Here is a 19,020-nt window from a genome sequence, read left to right as displayed (position 1 = left end):
CCCGACGCACTCTCAGCGTGCGTTTTATCTCTAGCGTTCATCCCGCTTCGTTCTTCCCCTCGCTTGCGTTTTTGTTTAAATTATGCTATTGGTATATGTTGTGTATGCGGTATGTCATTATTTCTTCCTCTTTTTTTACTTTTCAATCGCACTAGAACCCTCTACTTAATTCTCCCGGTTAACTTCTAAGTAAATGTAAATAATATGTATTGGTATAATCGCATCTGTTACTGGATTTCCTGCTTGCATATTAATTACTCTAATCTAAAATTACTTCCCCCGTGATCTATCTACAAAAAGAGTCGTGTGCTTCGCACGCAAATGTTAAGAACTATAGTTTAACTATAGCACATCACTTGATCCTGGTTGTTGATCCTGTTGCTCGCGCACTCTCCTCCACCGAAATCACTCCGATTTCTGGCCACCTCTCCTCTCCGCCCTTTTCCTTCATATCACCTCCCATTCGCGAATACAACTGTCATCTGTTCCCCTGTACTGAAACGCGGCGCGCGAGATGCGCGTCATCTCTCCTCGCGTCATTAAATATATTCTTATCTTTATAACTATTTATATATATTTATATAGGTAATAAACTATATATATATTAAATATGTATTCCCTTATATTCATCGCATTCGAATCGCCGAAACGATACTCATGCTTCAGGTAACGTCGGCTGCGGGCGCACCGTGAAGCGAGAACACACGGGCGCTTTTACGTGGCACTTCTACTACCCCCTTCAGTGGTTTTCACTTCCTCTCTTTTCTCGTTTTCGGCCCTTCTCATTTTCCTATTTTTTCCCCTCCTACCTCCGATTCTCCCCTTCCCACTCCGAGCTCGTGTCGGTATCTATGCGATAACTTACAAAAGCGGACACTTCGGAAAAAATAGACACGAGTTATCACTGCGGCTCGCTAGAAATCTAATGCGCTCGCGTCGTCGCTCGCGAAGCGCCTCGATATCAATTTCTCCCGTCCAACAATTCTCCACTGCGCCTCGAGAGTAAGTAACACGTGCTCTAAACAAAGTGCACGAGATTCGTATATGCACCGTGGTAAGATAAAGCGGACTTTTCTCTCTCTCTCTCCCTCCCTCCCTCTCGGTTGACCGCCTCTTTCCCTCGCCCCCTCAGGCACGCGCTTTACAATTGACTATAAACTTGCTGCTAAATTTATATCAAGAATGCCCCCACGTTGTCCGACTAAAGGAGACCACACGAGCTTTCTCGTATTCTCTCCTTTTTCTAGATTGCCATGACCCTCGTTATCGATTCGGTCGCACCCCCTGAGACCACTTCTCGCAGAGAAAATAGTCCGTGATTTCGCTATATCACACCGTTATCGCACCTTCCCGTTTTTTCCCACGTCTCCGTGCATCGCGCCGCCGATTGATGATATATAAAGTCACAGTGAACGCGACGTAACGACGCTACGCAACTACGAGTACATAGTCGGGTAAGTGGCCATATTTTGCGGAAGGGAGGTAACGTAGTTTGGAGTGGCTGGTCGGGGGCTGTGCCACTGTGGTCAGAGAGCTCGCAACTTCTTTATACCCGCCAGAACGTAACGCACAAGCTCGCGTACCGAGCTATCCGATGTCAAGGGTCCCAACCTTCGATCCAAGTCGATGAAAAAGTCTGAAAACACGAGACAAAAAGAACGGCCATTACAAACTGAAATCAAAATTCATTCGACGCGTCTTTTTTTTTATCTCCCGATACATACTTTTATTCTCATCCTGTCTCGCCTGCGTTATTGCCTGGTCCCACAGATCGTGACCATTCGTAAGTAAGCCTGAATACTGATTTTGCTTCATCATCGCATTGTAGACGTTTATTGGCACGCTAATATATTGACCATTGACTGTTGCGTGTTGACCACCGCTACTGTATCCTGAGGAACTTTGACTTCCGACGGAACCTACAGAGCCAGCGGGTGACGGCGTAGGCGAGAGAGAAGGCGTGCCCTGTCCCTCCGCCTGAGCTGGTGTTGTCTGAGCTATTTGTTGCTGAAATTGCTGAAATAAATTTTTCAACAATTACAACTCACGAGCAGATTTATATCCAGGACGGTCATTACAGATCGCAATAAAATGAAAATTCTAATAAAATTAAAGTAATAAGTTTAAAGTAATTAGCATATATTGAGCAAAGTGATTGTTACGAATTCAGTGATGAAGAAAAAGCCACTCACCTTTTGATTGAATTCATAGATGATCTTCTGGACGTCTTTCACCTCCTGTCTACGCATGTTGTATAGCTTGGAGTACAAGCGCGACTGGCACCAAAGGCTGGAAAGAAAAATCGCAGTTTTGAGATGCGTCCGCTTGTGCGATAGCGCATACACGATTCGAAAAGGCTACGGGAAGTATACCCACCTCAGGATGGCCAGCTTAGAGTGTATGCTATTCTCAGGCAAGTTGTTCGATTGGCTCTTGAATTTCGACGAGATAAATCTGCGAAAATAAAGGAGAAAATCGCTTCAATTAGCAAGCACTCTCTTTTTACCGCACACGCGTGCGCGTCTTAATTAGAAATTGATGACTCACTTGATGAGACTAAGAGTATCTTTGTACATAGTATACGAGGCTTTATCCGAAACTGAGTCCTGTTCCATTGCGTCGCCTGTTAGAAGGAAGTACAGAGCGGCCTCCAGATATTTCATGCCTTGTGCCGTAAGATCGATCTCCTCGTCGGCATTGTGCTTTAGTCGCTTAGCTTCGATCAGGTACTGGTCATGGTCCCTGAGAAACAGAAACATAGTTGTATAAGTATATGCTGTTATGATGTTAAAGAACCAGTTAGTTCATCAAGAAAAGCGTAAGGATATTATTAAGGATACCACGCTAATTTTAATCCTAATTTGTATATTCGATTATGATAAAAGGGGCTCGATTATCATTTTGCATTAAATGTAAAAAGCTTACCTATCCTGATTCTCTAATATTTCACTTTGAGGATCAAAGTAAGAATAGTAGACGCGCTGTGCTGGGAGAGGTGGTGGCGGTAATAAACTCGTATCGTGCTTTTCGTCCCTTTCGTGATTCGTCGGCTGAATATCACTCTGCTGTTCAATAATATTAAAATATGTTAAATTCAATTGCCAATATCGCCGTCGCGGTTGTAAGTGCAAAGGATAAAAGTAAACGTATTACGTACAATACATTTAATGAAAGAAATTTTACAAAGGTTTCGATCCAAAAGTAAGCACCTTGTATCTGCGATGTACATAGCGGTTTACTTTGCGTTTTCTGTCGCTTAGCTTGACTACTCTCATCTTAAATAAGAATTTATGTGTATGAGTTTACGACTGCGGAAAAGGAGAATGGCTGCATTCATTGTTCTGCCACGTGACTGATTTTTTTACCACAACCATGTTTTCTTTTATACACTAAAGAAGATCCAAAGTAGAAGCGAAACGTTTGTATAAAATTTTTTTCATTAAATGTATTGTACTCAATACGCGTTTACTTTTATCTTTCGCACTTACAACGCGATGGTACACATTAACAACTTATTGAATTTGATTTAAACTCGAAGCTATGAATATCATTTGATTACATTAAAATATATTATGTACAAGTTTCCACTTATTTAGTACATAATTATAAATTAAACTATCTACAGTAAAATTAACTACTTATAACTCATAAGAAAATGTAATTATTATTAAAAAAAATTAGCATTGATTAAAAAGCTTTTATTAAATCTATCAAAAAAAAATATTACGACTTCACACGAGCGAATCTCTCTTTGTAACTTTTTTTTCCAAAATCCATACCTGACTGGGCATTAGCCCGTCATTCGTGGCATGCCTCCGCTGTCTCTTACGGCTTCTGTCTTTATGCTCGGAGATACTTTTAGTTTTCGCATCCACCGGACACTGAACAGGGCTCAAACTGGACACGGAACTACAACTCGGATTACGTTTCCTCTTGGGCGCGCTACCGAGCGCACCGGCACTACTAGCACTACCAGCACCTCCGAGAACAGTACCGCCGCTCTTCGAGTCCGACGATATCGGCTGGCCTTTGATCACAGAACGTGAATTCCTGCCGTCACTCTCACCCAACAGTCCGTCGGAACGGTGAATCCTCGTGCGATCCGACACAACATGCTGCTGCTGCTGCTGCGGTGGCGTATCAACGATTTCCCCTTCCTCCGGTGTGGGCGGCCTCGGTGGTTGCGAGGTCGCCAAACTCGAAGACGGCCTCTGCCTCGAAGATGGCCTGGTGTCGGGCAATTCGGTGCGCTGTCTGAGCTCTTGCCCTCTCGTCAGTTGTAGTATTTGCGGAGATATTCTGCTGAGATCGATCTTGCACATGAGGCTCGGTACGCCGTTCACATACGTGAGCGGCGGGGGGGAGCGCAGGAGAAGATTGTTGCCACCACTAGACGTCCGCGAGGACGGTCGTTTGTAAGGACTGTCACCGCCAGTCGGCGTGTGCGTAGCAGAATTACTCGTGTACTCCTCCACGTAGATGCCACATTTACCACCGCCTTTACCACCTTTCCCACCTTTTCCACCACCCTTCCCGCCGCCCTTCGACGTCGAGAAGACGTGGCGCAGCGTGTCGCTTTTCTTCTTGTCCTGTACATTGCCAGCGTCGTCCTCTTGCAACTTCGACGCCGGGCTGTTATCGCTATCAGAGTTATCAGGTGAGGTCGTCCTCGTTGGTGGCGCTCGCGGCCTGGGTGGCACTCTACATTTACAACATTTCAAGTTTAGTTTTTTCCTTATAAAAAATATAAGCAAAAATAGAAAGAAAAAAGGAAGAAAGTAAAATTGTATATATTAATTTAAATCTCTTAAATGTCGATAAATTTATTCTAATCTAAGTTAAAAAGTCGTATTATTTTATTATTATTTTTGGAAGGATTATTTACATCTTCATAGAATTAAAGATAAAAGACACAAAAAAATTAAGTCGCACTTTGATGGAAATATATATACAATTTATAACATCTTGTAAAGAAGAAAAGAAAAGATTTTCACAAGAGAGACAATTAATGAGTTGAAATAATTAAGAAGAATATTTACCGAGCGACTTTGATGCGATTACTCCTTACAGACACCTCCGATTCGCTATCGGAGTCGGAACCGCCGGCAACATTGGCCACTCTGGATCTAGGCTGCCTAGGCTTGCCCTTGGCGGAACTTTTCTTCTGGTCCTGCTTCTTCGGCGAGTCCAACAGGTTGCTCCGCTTGATGGGGGGAACTCTAGTCCATCGCGCGGCGTCGTCCTCGGAGGCACTGTTATTATTTTTCTTGTTCGGTAGCGAACTCTCATCGTCGCTGGACGACAAGCTCAGTCTCGATCTCTTTTCGTTTCTTGTCGGTGCCACGGCCGACACTTTGGTAGGTCGACGATCGCTATCGGAGTCGCTCTGCGATCTCGAGTCGCTGTCGTCGTCGCTCGTGGTCACCGTCTCCTTCGACTTGGGTTGCTTCTTCTTGCCGGACGCGGCGACCGCTCTCGTCCGGCTGCGCGGCTTGCTGGCCTTCAGACCCTCGTCCGACGTCCGGTGGCTGCGCTTCGGACTCTTGATGGATTTCCTGGGCCGTCCGCGTTTCCTGGTGTCGGCCGCTTTCGGCTTCTCCGTCTGAGCGCGATTGTCCTCGACCAGCTGATGAACCTTCTCCTGATCGGAGTGATGATCGCTGTCGCTGAGAGAACTCATGTTGTGAGACCTCTTCACGGTCTCGCCGTTGAGCTGCCAATCGCGGGCTTGTTCCCTATGCGATCTGGTCTCCGTCATCTCATGCGTATTATCTCGCCTGGCGTTATCCTGAGAACAATGCAATTGCTTCTTCTTAAAAGAGAATTTTCTGGCATAATTTCTCGTTTAACTTAAATACATCGAATTATGCTTTTGACATACTTGTAATCCTCTATCTAAATTTTCACTTTATTGCGAAATTATATTTATTTGTTGACCTGTATCTGTATACAGAAATTTTTATTAATGCACTTTGAAGAGAACCTAATTACAGATTAAAATGTTTTGCCGTACCGTATAGTATACATTTAGTTTATAATATAGAATTAAGCATTAAGAGACTATCTCATTAGCCCATTTTTATTTCTTTCAATTTTAATCTACTATTCTGAGCTTCGAAATTATCTCTTATTTTTAAACATATCTACTTTTAAAAGCAATACTAGAAAACATTTTCAAAAATCTCTTCTTTAAGAGTATTATTCTTTTCCAACTGTTAGATATACTATCAAAATATTAAATGCTCCATTTTAAATCGGCGTGGATAATCTTACCTGAGCGGGTTTCGACTCCGAATTCTGATCGCCATGCTGCACCGTTTTGAAACAAAAGGAACTGAGATCCCAGCGACGTTCCTCGGCGGGCGGCGGCTCCTCGACCAGATTCTCCTGCTTCAGCGAGACCGAGGGCGGCGTCGTGGGGCCCTTGGATGGCGGCGGCGCCGAGGCCAGATCATCGTCGTCCTCGGAGTCGTCGCTGCTGTCCGTGCCGGAATCCGAGCCGGAGTCCGAGCTCGAGCTGGCGCTTCCGGAGCTCTGCGGCGCTTCGGCCGGACTCGGCGGGTGGATGACGACGCTGGGATTCGGGGAGCATGCGGATGGCGGATGAGGGTGATTGACAATCATCGGCGGAGGAGACAGCGCTCGCTCCGGCGTCCGCTTCGGCGGCGGGCTGATCGGAGGCCGCGGGGGCGACAACGGGCCCACGGGTGACATGACCATGGGCGACATGGGTGCCAAAGGCGGCGGCGCTGATGTCATCAACGGCGTCGATAGACTGTAAGGACGCGAGATCAAATGGTGCTCAAAAATGGACGTCGTGATTTTCGATAAAGGTATCGAGACACTGGAAAGCGCAGAAATTTCTTGTTGACCAATCGTAATAGCACATTTTTAAATTTTGAGACCACGAGATATATTCTGAGATATACTTCGGTGTACTTGCAGAAAATAAATGTGCAGGTGCTTAAAAAAAGGTATGAAATTTTCGAAGTTTTTTTTAATTTCTCATAAACGCCGAGCCTAAACAAAATAAAAATAAATGTGTAAAAATGAGGTTTATTTAGTTGCTTGAAACGCTAAATATAAATGTACGTGGCAAAAACACGATTGTAAAGAGATATTATGAAATGAGCTTCTCGAGAATTACAAAAAGTTTATAAAAATATAAAAATTCCCTTTTTTAAGTCTCTGAATATAATTTCGACAAACGGCAGGCACACTTCTTATACTACTGATACCTTGTGATCCTAATTTATTTCCGTAAACAACATAGATTAGGAGTTACGAATCAGTTACTTACACGGCCGTGAGATCCGGACTCCTGTTTCCTCTCGTCGGTCTCGACGATGTTTCCTGGGAATAAGAAGAAGACCGCTATCAGTAATTTCACCGTGAAATAAAGTGGAACGGATTCTTTCTTGCCGTGATGAAACGGCCACTTAGTTTTTCGTCAAACGCGACTCGATACGTATCGGTTTGCGAAAGTACTCTGCGGTACTGCAAGAAGCCAACGAAAAAAAAAAACGAAAAACAACAGGTCGAAGGTGAAAGTGCAACTAATTCGACTTCTATATCTTCAAAATTATACTTCGAAAAGCGCCTCGATATAGATAATATTTAATGTACTAGTTAATACGCATTAATTTATTTAATTTACATATGGCGCATTAATTTACTTAATTAGCAGAAAATATCTATGTTTAATAACGTAAAAAAAAGAAAGAAAGCGAAAATATCGCGTCTATTATACTTACCTTGTTCTCCTCATCCTCGCTATCCGACAGACTCAGATCCCGCGCGAGATCCCTGCAACAGAAAAGAGAGCGCACCGTTTGATTTCATTCCGTGATTGAGAATCACTGAGTCGTATGATTCAACCGAGCTGCCTCGGCAAGCGAGGCGAACGCTAAGAGGGATTTATATCTCGCTGTTTAACGCGATCCCTCTGAAATCGCTCGAGCGCCGCTCGTCAAACAAGGAAACCCGTTCGGCGCGACTACAAACGCGAGAGAGATTCTCAACAGCGGCGTCGGCGGCGGCGACGGTAGCAGCCGGCGGAAAGCGAAGATAATTCGATATCAAGAGCGAAGCGCATTCGATTAGAATCCGAGACGCGGGGCGAGGGTACACGCGTGCGAAGAATACACGCGCGGCTGCAACCTGTGGAGCACCGCGTATTAAGGAACAATCGTTCATTGATCCTCGGAGCGCGCCGTTCTCGCGCGCGTCCGCGACCACCTCTCGCGTCTCTCCCATCCATTAGGATTTTCCCCTGCAACGCCGTTGTTCTCCAATGAAAGACCCGAGTCAAGAGTCGGTTGGACTCGGAGGCAAATTGGAAGAAAAAAAAATCCTAGGTGAAGTTCACTTCGACGATCAAGATTAGTACTTTCAAATTAGAACGGTAAAAAAGAAATCAGAAATTTACGTTAGGTTATTTTAGCAAAAAAGAAAGAAAAAAGGAAATTTTGTTCACATTATTAACTATTTAAGCCGCAGGAAAATCGCACCGTATTGCCGAAATTCCTTTGCGAATGTTTAAAGACATGCGAAGTGTGCATCGCGCGCTTTGCAAGAGGCGCAACTGAAGGCTTGAAAAATTCAAAACCGGGGGTTGAAAAGCGCGGCGGGTATAACGCGTGCTACTTCAGCGTGCAGCGTATTAAATTACACGTGAGATAATTTATCGCTTTTTGAGAGTGCTTAAATGCATTAAAAAGTTGGGATATTAATTCCAAGTCACGTCTTTCATTATCTTCTCTCTGTATCGCTCTCGCTTAATTTAATAAAGTGGATAATAACAGCGTACGGCTCTTGGACAAGGTCGTGCTTATACAGACGGTGAAAAAAAAACCGGGGATTCCTTTACCGGGGCCGACGTGTAACAACATTTACATGTACGCCAAAGGGTTCTAATGTTTCTCGTCTCGACGTTAGAAACTTTTCGCGAGACGAGTGAGGCGCGTAAAGAGAGAGAGAGAAAAAAAAGTAACATTTTTCGCGGACGCGCCACCAACGCCGAGATTCGCGCCGAGGCGCTGTATGAGAAAAGCAGACGGCCGGAGTAATTGCTTCCGAGTAAGAGCTCGGGCGCATCGCGCGAGATTCCCAGAGATTACCTCCCGCTCTCGCTCGCTCGACGAAACGCGCTCTTCGGACACAAACTGTTACACAGCGATCGCAATTACCCGCTTCTATGTCATTAAGCAAATACGTCGTTTATCAGTCTGCCCTTGGAATTAGCCGCGTTTAATTTAATAAGAAGGATAATCGCGCGTGTGCCGCCCGGGCTTATAAGCCATACGAGGGGAGGATCGTCTTCAGCTTTCCTTCCCCCTTGCTCTTTTTCTTTTGTGTTCCTCCTTCTCTTCTCCTCGAACGAGAGCGAAACGCGCGGGGGCCTCATTCGTTCTCTCGATCATCGCGAAGAGGCATGCGAGCGAGGCCTCTAAGGACCGTCCGCGAACGAGCCGATCCGGGCCGCGGGGACAAGGCGGGCGAGGATAGAGAAGGCGGCAGCGGAAAGCCCCCGCGGTGTGTGTGTGTGTGTGTGTGTGTGTGTGCGAAAGAAGGAGATAAGGAGAAAATACGTAGAGCACCGAACATCGACGGCGGCACGGAGAGGAGGGCATCGACCCTAAATGCACTGTCCTACGTCCGCGCGCTGCTCTGCGCGCGAGTGCGCGCGGAGTGCCTTGTGGTTTTGCCACGCCGGCTGCGTGCGCGACCCGCGCGGCGCGGCGCGTCGCGTCGTGTCTAAGCTTCTCCTCTCGCGCCTGGCACCTGACTCGTTGACAACCGACCTCGACCGGAGGAGGAGGAAAACTCACTTAGCTCGAAGCTCAACAACTTCGAGTACTACAAAAGCTCGCAACACCAAAATCTTCACGGCTGATAGCAACGACGGGATAGTCTATTGTACTTTGAAACCTAGTTCGCTCTAATTTACTGCTCGACGCGCCCTCAAAGCCCTTTGTATTCTTTACATATTAATTTTATATATATAGGTATATATATATATATATATATATATATATATATATATAGAAAGAAAGATAACAATGATTTATGAAATAAATTACAAAAGTGCTACAAAAATTATTAACTTTACTTATATATATATTTTTTTATACTTTATGTAGACAAATCATATGCATCCCGATGGTATGTACATCTTAAAGCACAACAAATCTGTTTTTATATCAGTTCGATTTTCCCTCCTTTCTGCGTGCAAAAAAAAATTGTATCGAATTCGTATATTCGTATAAAATTGGCATTTCATCAATTCCGTGAGTAACCGTGCAGTCCGTGTTGTCCCGAGGAGTTAATAATAGCCACGGTTTGATTCGAATTACGCGAACGTCTAAGCCTTCGCCGACTGCTGACCGGCTGGAATAGAGGCTCGCTCGCTGCCAGCAAGAAACCTGCTAAATCGCCGCACGAAAGAGTTTAACGATCGCGTCTCGAACGGTACAAATTACTTCGGCTTCGTGGGAACGTTCACAATTTTAGAACGGCCGCGGCAGCGGCGCGCGGCGGCGGCGGCGGCCGCGCGTTCGACGTTCGCGTATTGTTTATTAGCGCGCGAGCCGCATTTTTCATCGGGACGGGAAACGACTAATGGCAAACGCGAGCGATTTATCAAAGCGCAACCCCGCGCACGTCGGTAACGAGAGAGAGAGGCGTGTATATTCGGAAAAATTCTATGAAGTATCGTTCTATCGAGGCGGAATCCTATCCAGCGGCGGAGAACCCGCTCCGCGTGTGCGCCCGGGTCTTATCTCCGTTTAAACATTTATATTCAGCGACGAAAATACTCGCTATCTCACAGGCAACTACGTAAATCGGGAAACTTTCGCACTTTATGGATTTTCTTCCCCCTCCCGCCCCACTTCCCGCAATAAAAGCAGATAACGCTTAGTACATTGCAATTTTTTTATATTTTAATTGCACGCTGTCACGCTTTTAAATATAACAGAGAGAATTCTAATACAAATCCAGAAATGAAATATTTCAAAATAAATTCCGGAGTGGTACTTTTTACAGAGTTACAGGAGGACCCTCCACATTCCCGTATATACTTGAAATTCACTTGTAACCCGTTCCCCGGGGGATCCTTCACGTTTAACGCTTTAAACGCTCGGTGAGAACGCGGTCCATTGTCAGTCTGCGACTGTGTCGTCGCGCTGATGCAACTCACTGTTCCCTTCGGCGGTCGGCGGCGTCGTGGAAAAGGAAGGGAACCTGTTCGCGCGAGGCGTTCCTTCAACCTCACGTTCCGGCATGCAACGGAACCACCGTGTCGTAAGCGACGTCGCACGCATGCACACATACACACACGCGCGCGCACAAATCGAGAATGCACGCCCACGCGAGCGTGTGCGTGTACTCGCGTGCATGCGTGCGTGCGTGAGCGCGAAAGTACATAACGAGGAAGAACACGCACGCATCCGGCCCGGCACGCTGGCCAGGCCGCGGTGGAAACAAGTGGAAAACGTTTCCGCGAGAAGGAAGAAGGGAGGATAAGGAGAAACGGAGGGACCCGCAGTCCGTTTCATTAAAGGGAAAGGCGTGAATGAGGGTTCCTCGGTTGATAAGAGGAGAATCGAGGGGAGAAAGGTCGAGACTGTTACACGATACTCCCATATAGATATGTTGACGAGTTAAAAAAAAAAAGAGCTGCATACGGAACTTCAATTGCGAAGGAATTTATCCGCGATTCTGCTATTTTAGCGGAAATTTAATTCTTTAACTGCGGCGCGTTAAAAAAATTCCACATTTGTTGGGGAATTTCGTTTTCCCTCATTCTCTCCCTTTCCTCTCTCTCCCCCCCTCCTCTCTCTCTCACTCTCTTTCTAAATCATAAATGAAATAAATTGATACAATGCAGAATATTGTCCGGATTTATCGTTTTCATTATTACTGATAATTGATATATCGATAGGTGAGGAGGCCCCAATAAATTTGTTTACGTTTCATTACGTTTATTACGGTCTAAAAATTCTTTACGCCGCGTCGCTGCGAGGCGCAGTTAGAGACTTTTAATTAAAAGATTAATTATATTAAACTTTCCGGGCGTGTGTGTGTGTGTGTGTATATGTGTGTGTGTGTGTACGTTGCGTGTATGTGATGGATGGACTCTGCGTGCACGAGTAACAGGACTCTATTATAGCCGCGGGTAAACGGCGCAATGCGCAAAAAGGATAATAATCTTAATCGAGGGCAAGTTCGCGGGAGCCCTCGTTTACGAGCTTCTGCCACGCGGCGTCTATTCAAAGAGAGCGTTTGCGCGCCGAACACAATCGGCCTCGGTGTGTCTATTATCTATTATCTCATCTCCGCCGTCGCGCTCGCTATCGCCGCCGCGCGCCTCGTTCGCCACCCGCGGCACGTGCGCGCGGCTTTTACCGTTCCCGTTACAATTGTGACAGGTGACTTCCGAACCGTGATTTTACGGCGGCGGGCGCGCGCGACAGCGCGATCGCAATCGGGGATTGAAAGAGAAAAATCAAACAACACAATGCACCGTCGCGCGTAATATCCCAATGTATATAAAATAAAAAGGACATGACGTTACGCGATAAACACGCGCATATCGAACGCGGCGGCGTCCGTCTCGCGAAGAGACACGTAATGCCAACGTGCGCGAGATTGCGGTAGGTTCCCCTTCACTCCCCGTTCCAGGAAATTTTACGGTGAAATCAAGATAAATGTGTGGATAGAGTAATAGAGCACTGAAACGCGCACGGTAGCGGCAAGAAGCTAATGGATTAATCGGCGTAACTAATGCGCCACTCTCTATTTCTGGCGACGTAACGAAAGGCAATATCCGCGTCGGTTAGCTTCGCAACCCTAATCCTCTCCTCTCCGTCGCGACACGTATTATATACACGCGCGCGCGTAATACGCGCCTCGGCGAGTTGACGCTAGTAAGTTTCTGCCTCGCTATTAAAGAGAGAAACGACGAAGACGGCGAGAAGCGGAGAGAGGAAATACGGGAGATCGGCCGGAGGTGGTGGGTTTGGGAGAAGGGCGCGCGGGAGGGAAGCTTGGCTGGTCGTCGCTGGAACCTCCTGGAAGGTGCCGGCGACATCGGGACGACAAGACGGAGGAGGCAACAGCGCGCGGTGACGCGACAGTGTGGTAGTGCGGCGATGGCACCGATAGCGACGTGTAGTTGTGAGTAGAATTCCACGAGGCCAGACTAGCCAGCAAGCCGCTTGTTGCGAATAACTTCCGAAGTTCCATGGTACACGGAGTGTCTCAGCGCCCCTTGTGTGCCTCCGTCGCCGAATGGGATGTAGATGTTATTAATTAATCGGCGAGATATCCTGAAGACACAGTATTTCCTCGCCTCGCAGGATCAATGTTCGTTGTAAAAAAAAAAAAGAGGGAGTATCGTTGCGATCGAAGGATCGAATTGAACGATCTAATTAACTTTCTTGAGCACTTGATAAAGTTAATCTTAAAACGAGTACGTTTAAATTATAGTTACTTCTTTCACAGAATCCCTCAGTTATTTCAAACTCCTCGTTTCAGAAAAATTCTAACAGACTCTTGAGGCTTTTGAACGTTCCCAATAGATTTCCGAATTCGCTACAAGACGTTCTCTTCGAGGAAAGAGAGACCAGTTTTATCAAATAATCTACGACTGGAGGGGCTATTCGGTAGCGAGCGGCGAAACAGCCTGCGTGCGTGTATGTGTGCACTTCCTTCTTCCTCCCTCATCCGCTTTTTCCCTTTCTGGCTTTTTCTATCCCTCTCTCAACAATACAGTCCACTTCGTTCCCTAGTTGATCCTCTTTCGAGACTCTCTCTCGTGCCGTCCTCCCCTCGTCTCTCTCTCTCTCTCTCTTCCTCCTTCTATCCCATCGTTCTGTCTCTCTTCCCCCTCGAAAGACGGATTCTGCCTTTGTCTCTATCGCGGAAACCCCTTTAACCCGCCGCTGTCCCCGTCTCTCGCTTCTACGCGACGCGCGCGCCGGTCTCTCGGCCTTGCCGTTCTCCTTTTTCAACGGGTCTCGCATTCCCTCCTGTGTGCGCGAGGCTCTCTCTTTAACCCCTCCTCGTTCGCTTTACCGCTTCTGGTTACACGCCATCTGCATCCGCGTGCACACTACCGATGCACCTCGCGCGCGCGCGCGTGCGCGTATACACGTGCACAGCCTCTGTGTGCGTGAACGCGAGTGCACGTGCATACGTATGAGCGTATGTCCGCGTACGGCAGGGCTGGCTCGATGCCGGGCGCAACACCTGTATCTGACAAGAGTGAATTTCCGGACAGATTTGCGGCGCTCGGGATACACGTCCGATATGATTATGCGTGTGTCATCGCTTTTAATTAGTTCGATTGAGTTTCTTCTGGCCGACGTGGCATTTCGACGGCGCGCTATCATCGTGGGAAGATGTATTATTCGCTAATTGGACTACAAAAGGACCTTCGGTATTTCAAATAATATAAAAAGCATCTGTGTTTTCACATTAATGAGAGATATCATCTCGAAGAATAGAAAAAGAAATTGAATCGGACGCTAATTTGTGACGAACGTTAAATTAATTAACGCCGGAACGGAGAGTTTCTCCCGTTCCTGTTTTTAAAGGAACGAGGGAGAGCCGGGATCGCTTTTTCCTCTCGACCGGAGGGAAGGAAAGTCAAATAACAGGCAATACGCTCTCGCTAAGTGGTAAAATACTTTCTGAAGATTAATAAACGGCAATCCGGCCGGGCGTCGCTGCGTGTTAATTATCCCCCCGAGGAGGAAGAGGAAATCGACTTTCCACTCTATTTGACTTCTACTTCGCGGACGCGCCGAAGCGATCGAGTGGCAAAGAAGACGGATAATTTTAGCCGGCCACTCCGGGCGGCTAAATTTGCGAGCCGCCGCGCGTTTCGCAATCCTCGCCCAGGTTTTCCACGCGCGAGGCGACGCGAGGCACGCCGCGCGGGGTGCAACCCTCCTCGCGATGGGATGCACCGCGCGTTCTCTCCTCTCTCCTCCTGCCTCTAACCCACTTTCAACCTCTCGTTTTCTCCCCTCTGGGAAAAGACTCGTGTTGCCGGTTATACCGCTCACGTCCTTCCACCGTCGTACCGTCTATGTGTATCCGCCGAAATTCGCACGTGCGTGCGTGACTGGTGCGCGGGCTCGAAAACGCACACGATCCGCACATCGCGTGGCGCAATTCGATGGTGGTGAAAGGTGCACCCGGTACACGGGGCGAGCATCAGCGATAATTTCGCCTCTATATCCCATGCACCGCGCGAGGAGGGAAAGAGAGAAACGGAAAGTGGGTGGCAGACGGAGGGGTGAGACGAAGGCAAGCGAGGGAGGACGAACAATTTTGCGCCTCCGGCGCGGCGGCGAGCGGGAGAGCGAACGGTGGATGAGAAATGGGAGATCAGGGGAGAGAGGCAGAAAAAAAAGAGGAGACAAAATATCGATATCGCCGAGAGAAGATAAACGCGCGTGGCTCCACGGCGAATTTGCGCGACAATAAAGCGATTACCGGCGATTGCCGCGGATGCGATACGCGACGCGCGGCGCGCCCGTTCGGCGCGACGAACCTTTCCCCGGCCAGATGTGATCTCGTTTCCACTTCGGCGGTGATGTTAAACCCGCGCGATTTTATCCCTCACGATAAAGGGTAAAGGAATGTATATTTGAGGAAATCACTGCAAATTTTGTTAATTGTACCACCCAGATAGAAACTGATCCCCCGAAGATGGAATTTCGCTGCACAGAACTCCCTTCGGATGCAGAAGATTCTGTTCTATGTTTCAGACATTGCCACACGCTGCTGACTAACTTTCGCCTTTTAAAATAATCTGGAATATATAACCTCTCCAAAACGGCATCGATCAGATTTAATCAATTTCTGCACGTTATTGACGTTATTATTATTCGCGACGGTTCCTAAATCGAATGATCGTCCAGAATAATCCGTTATACTTCAAAAACAATCGAACGGGCCCGACGCTGTTTCTCTGCTAACTATGTTTACCGACTAGCGATTCGCTTTGAAGTGAAACGGTTTAATTTCGACCGCCTGGTGTTTCTGTTGGGGCTCTCGAAAATAGACACACGGGACGCCGAATCAAACCGACGCGGACGCCCGTTAATCGTCCGTTCTAGTCGATCGACGACGGCGACGTCGCGACGTTAAAAAAGACGTCTCGAAGGAATTCGCCAGCGCGCGGGCCGGCCGTCGCGCTGCTATTCATAGAACCATCCACATCTCGCGCGCGGCTGCACGCCGTTAACGAATAAACCCTCTTTTTTAACAGGGAAGAAATATTGCGAGCGCGCGCAAGGAAAAGCGGCCGTTTCTGAATATTCGGCGGAAACGTTGGATATCGTTCTCTTTTCCAGCTCCGCCCCGAAATAAAAGCGGATACCGCACGATTCGATTTTTTTTTCCCCCCTCTTTTCGCGTATTGGTTTTTCTCTCTTCGGCGTATCGCGCGACCTCGACGCAAATAAAAATTTTCGCGAGCACTCCGCGATCGCCGATTTTTTCCCTCCTTCCTCCTTCCCACCTTCCCTGCGAGAGAGAAGCTCGCCGTTTAATAGCTCGACACCGTCCGTTTCAACAAAGCGATTACCAGCACGGAATCCATTCGCGCGGCAACGTACGCGATGTAAAACGAATCGCGGAGAGAACTCCGGGAGAGAGAGAGAGAGAGAAAGAGAGGTGTCCCCGTCCACTCTGCGCTCTCCGGTGTGCACGTGAGCGTACTGCGGGAATATCGTCGCGCAGGAAAACGGCGACGATGAGTAACAAAGGGGCGAGCCCCGTAACGAGCTCTCGCGCGATGTAGGTCGTTCACTTCGCGCGAACCGACGCTACGCGCGGCGTCGCGAAAACGAGTCGGAAGCGGACACACGACGCGGTGTCTCACACCCACGCATGTACATATTACACGATGTACATACATGTGCGCGTGTACACATATCCACAAATATACACACGGCGCGCGCGCGCGCGGAGTGGACCGCTCCGGTTAACGACGTCTCATCCCGATTTAATCCCGCGGCTTAGTTAACGCCGGTGGAAAACGCCGGGGCACATAACCGGCGAGGCGAGAGAGTGAGAGCCAGCCGGCGCGGGGTTTCTCTCAACCTTTACGTTTTCCACCCGCCGCGCCGGGAGATCCCCGATGGCGCGGCGTGGCGTGGCGCACCGTTTCAACCATTTCGGGCCGTCACTTTTCGCGGCCGCGGTAATGAGATTGCCTGCTTTAGAGAGCGGGCTCCTTAATCTACAGATGGATCCGCAGATGGGGCAGATTATCGCGTAACGCGGCGGCGCGAGGGTGAAAATCTGCGGGACACGAGATACGCCCGTCGTGGATTCATAAAGTGACGAATTTAGCGGACCCTTCTGCAACACGACCGGGAGAGACACGACGGAGACACATTCCGCGACACTGTCCGCGGAAATGTATATTCCGCGGGCATATCCCACGCCAGTATCCTGTCGCAAACAAATATTTTCCTTGTTAATTAACGTGAAACTTATAGAGAGTAAACAAACTTGCGTTATATGCAAAATTCAATTATACGAATGAAACTCGAAGCGCGGCGAGGAAGTAATAAAGCAAAATTCCACGGTATCGTCGCTCGAATTATAGAACGCACCTAGATTTCTTTTTTTTTTTTTATTATCGCGGCTGTACTAAAATTTCTCAAATTCCACATTCCAAGCAGAAATATTTCTCTGATATCCTCTCTCGGGGCTAATACTGTCTCGCGAGCAAAAGAGAGAAATGAGAGGAGGCAGAGGGAGAACAAGAACAGGCGTACATAGCCAGGCAATTTACTCGCGTGTCGAATAATCCTTGAACGCGCGTCCTTCTCCCGTGTAGACCGGAGTAACCTGCGACGCGTTTTCTCGTGCGACATTAAACTCCTCCGACGGGCGATTCTAATCTGGAGCGAATTTTTCACCGTCGTCGCAGTCGTCGTCGTCGTCGTCTTCGGAGGGAGAGAAAAAAAGTCGCGACGCCCAGGCGCGACGCGCGCGCGTCTTTTATTTTATTCCGGTCTGCTCTCTGTATCTCTCTCCGCCTCCATTTATCCGGAGCCAGCATCTTCGATTTGTGGCACGAAGCATGAGCTCTCATTACTCTCGCCGAGATAAGGTCGGACAACGCGCGTTATGCGCTCCTTCTGATTACACGTCTCCGTCGTTCGCACGTCGCGATGCGATCCAGCTGCGAAAAATGATCGGCGATCCCCGCGGTGCTATTCGACACCCACCCCCTTAGTGGCGCCCCGCGTTGTAAGTGCTGTCGATGTAAGTACACCGTCGACTGCCAGAGGAGCTCAAAAAATACAAGCGAAAAGGACGTTTGCAGAACCAATCAATAAAAAGAAAAATTGTCGCTTAAGATCAAAATAATTTTGTCGAGGAGCAACGTACGTAATGATAATATGTACATATCGATGCATTTATTAGAAAGAGTTGTTCTATCTTTAATTATAATGAAAATTTGCCTAAGTCTAATTACGCTTAATTAGATTTTTAATTATATCTTAATCAAATCGCGATTAGGACTCTCGGTTATTGGTTGTCATTCGATAAAGCGCTCCCCCAAGTCATTCTCAAATCCTGATAACGAGTTTTGATTCTTCACTCTCTCTTTCTCGTTCTACTTCGCCAATGAAGTGCGTGAATGTTATCTCTTCTCATTCTATCTTCGACGAGTAAAATTTCTCAAATTTGCGACGCGCAAATTTTAACCTCCAGCTCGTAACTCCCAATTCACACTTCATAACTTGTCGTTCTTAACGTGACTCGAAACTCCACTTCCCCCAACATTAATAGCTCTCTCAACATTCATACAATTTGACTTTTGAGAGGCGAGCCTCTTCTAATTGTGAGTTCATAAATAAACACTATCGAGTTTTTTATTCTGAAAGTATATTACGTAATAATTATTTAATTATTAAATTTATATTTAAACTTATAAATATTTAATTCTTAAATTACTTAATTATTTATTTAATTATTTAACTA

The 19,020-nt window shown here is 47.3% G+C and overlaps 1 protein-coding gene across 1 annotated transcript in view; it reads right to left on the bottom strand.

Annotated features, from left to right (window-relative positions):
* Positions 1 to 6: 6 nt before the first annotated feature.
* Positions 7 to 19,020, bottom strand: part of LOC105447937 (AF4/FMR2 family member 4-like) — a 79,442-nt gene continuing 60,428 nt past the window's right edge. The window contains exons 6-16 of the mRNA XM_011686259.1: positions 7,755 to 7,806; positions 7,301 to 7,353; positions 6,274 to 6,844; positions 5,040 to 5,788; positions 3,780 to 4,701; positions 2,926 to 3,065; positions 2,548 to 2,742; positions 2,377 to 2,454; positions 2,193 to 2,289; positions 1,725 to 2,016; positions 7 to 1,636 (exon numbers count right to left, since the gene is read on the bottom strand). Coding sequence (XP_011684561.1) covers positions 1,527 to 1,636; positions 1,725 to 2,016; positions 2,193 to 2,289; positions 2,377 to 2,454; positions 2,548 to 2,742; positions 2,926 to 3,065; positions 3,780 to 4,701; positions 5,040 to 5,788; positions 6,274 to 6,844; positions 7,301 to 7,353; positions 7,755 to 7,806 — 3,259 coding nt within the window. The 3' untranslated portion in view covers positions 7 to 1,526. The remainder of the gene's footprint in view (positions 1,637 to 1,724; positions 2,017 to 2,192; positions 2,290 to 2,376; positions 2,455 to 2,547; positions 2,743 to 2,925; positions 3,066 to 3,779; positions 4,702 to 5,039; positions 5,789 to 6,273; positions 6,845 to 7,300; positions 7,354 to 7,754; positions 7,807 to 19,020) is intronic.

Source organism: Wasmannia auropunctata, unplaced genomic scaffold (assembly GCF_000956235.1).
Source record: "Wasmannia auropunctata unplaced genomic scaffold, wasmannia.A_1.0 LD336090.1, whole genome shotgun sequence".
NCBI classification, from domain to species: domain Eukaryota; kingdom Metazoa; phylum Arthropoda; class Insecta; order Hymenoptera; family Formicidae; genus Wasmannia; species Wasmannia auropunctata.
This window is presented reverse-complemented; position numbering and strand designations above follow the sequence as displayed.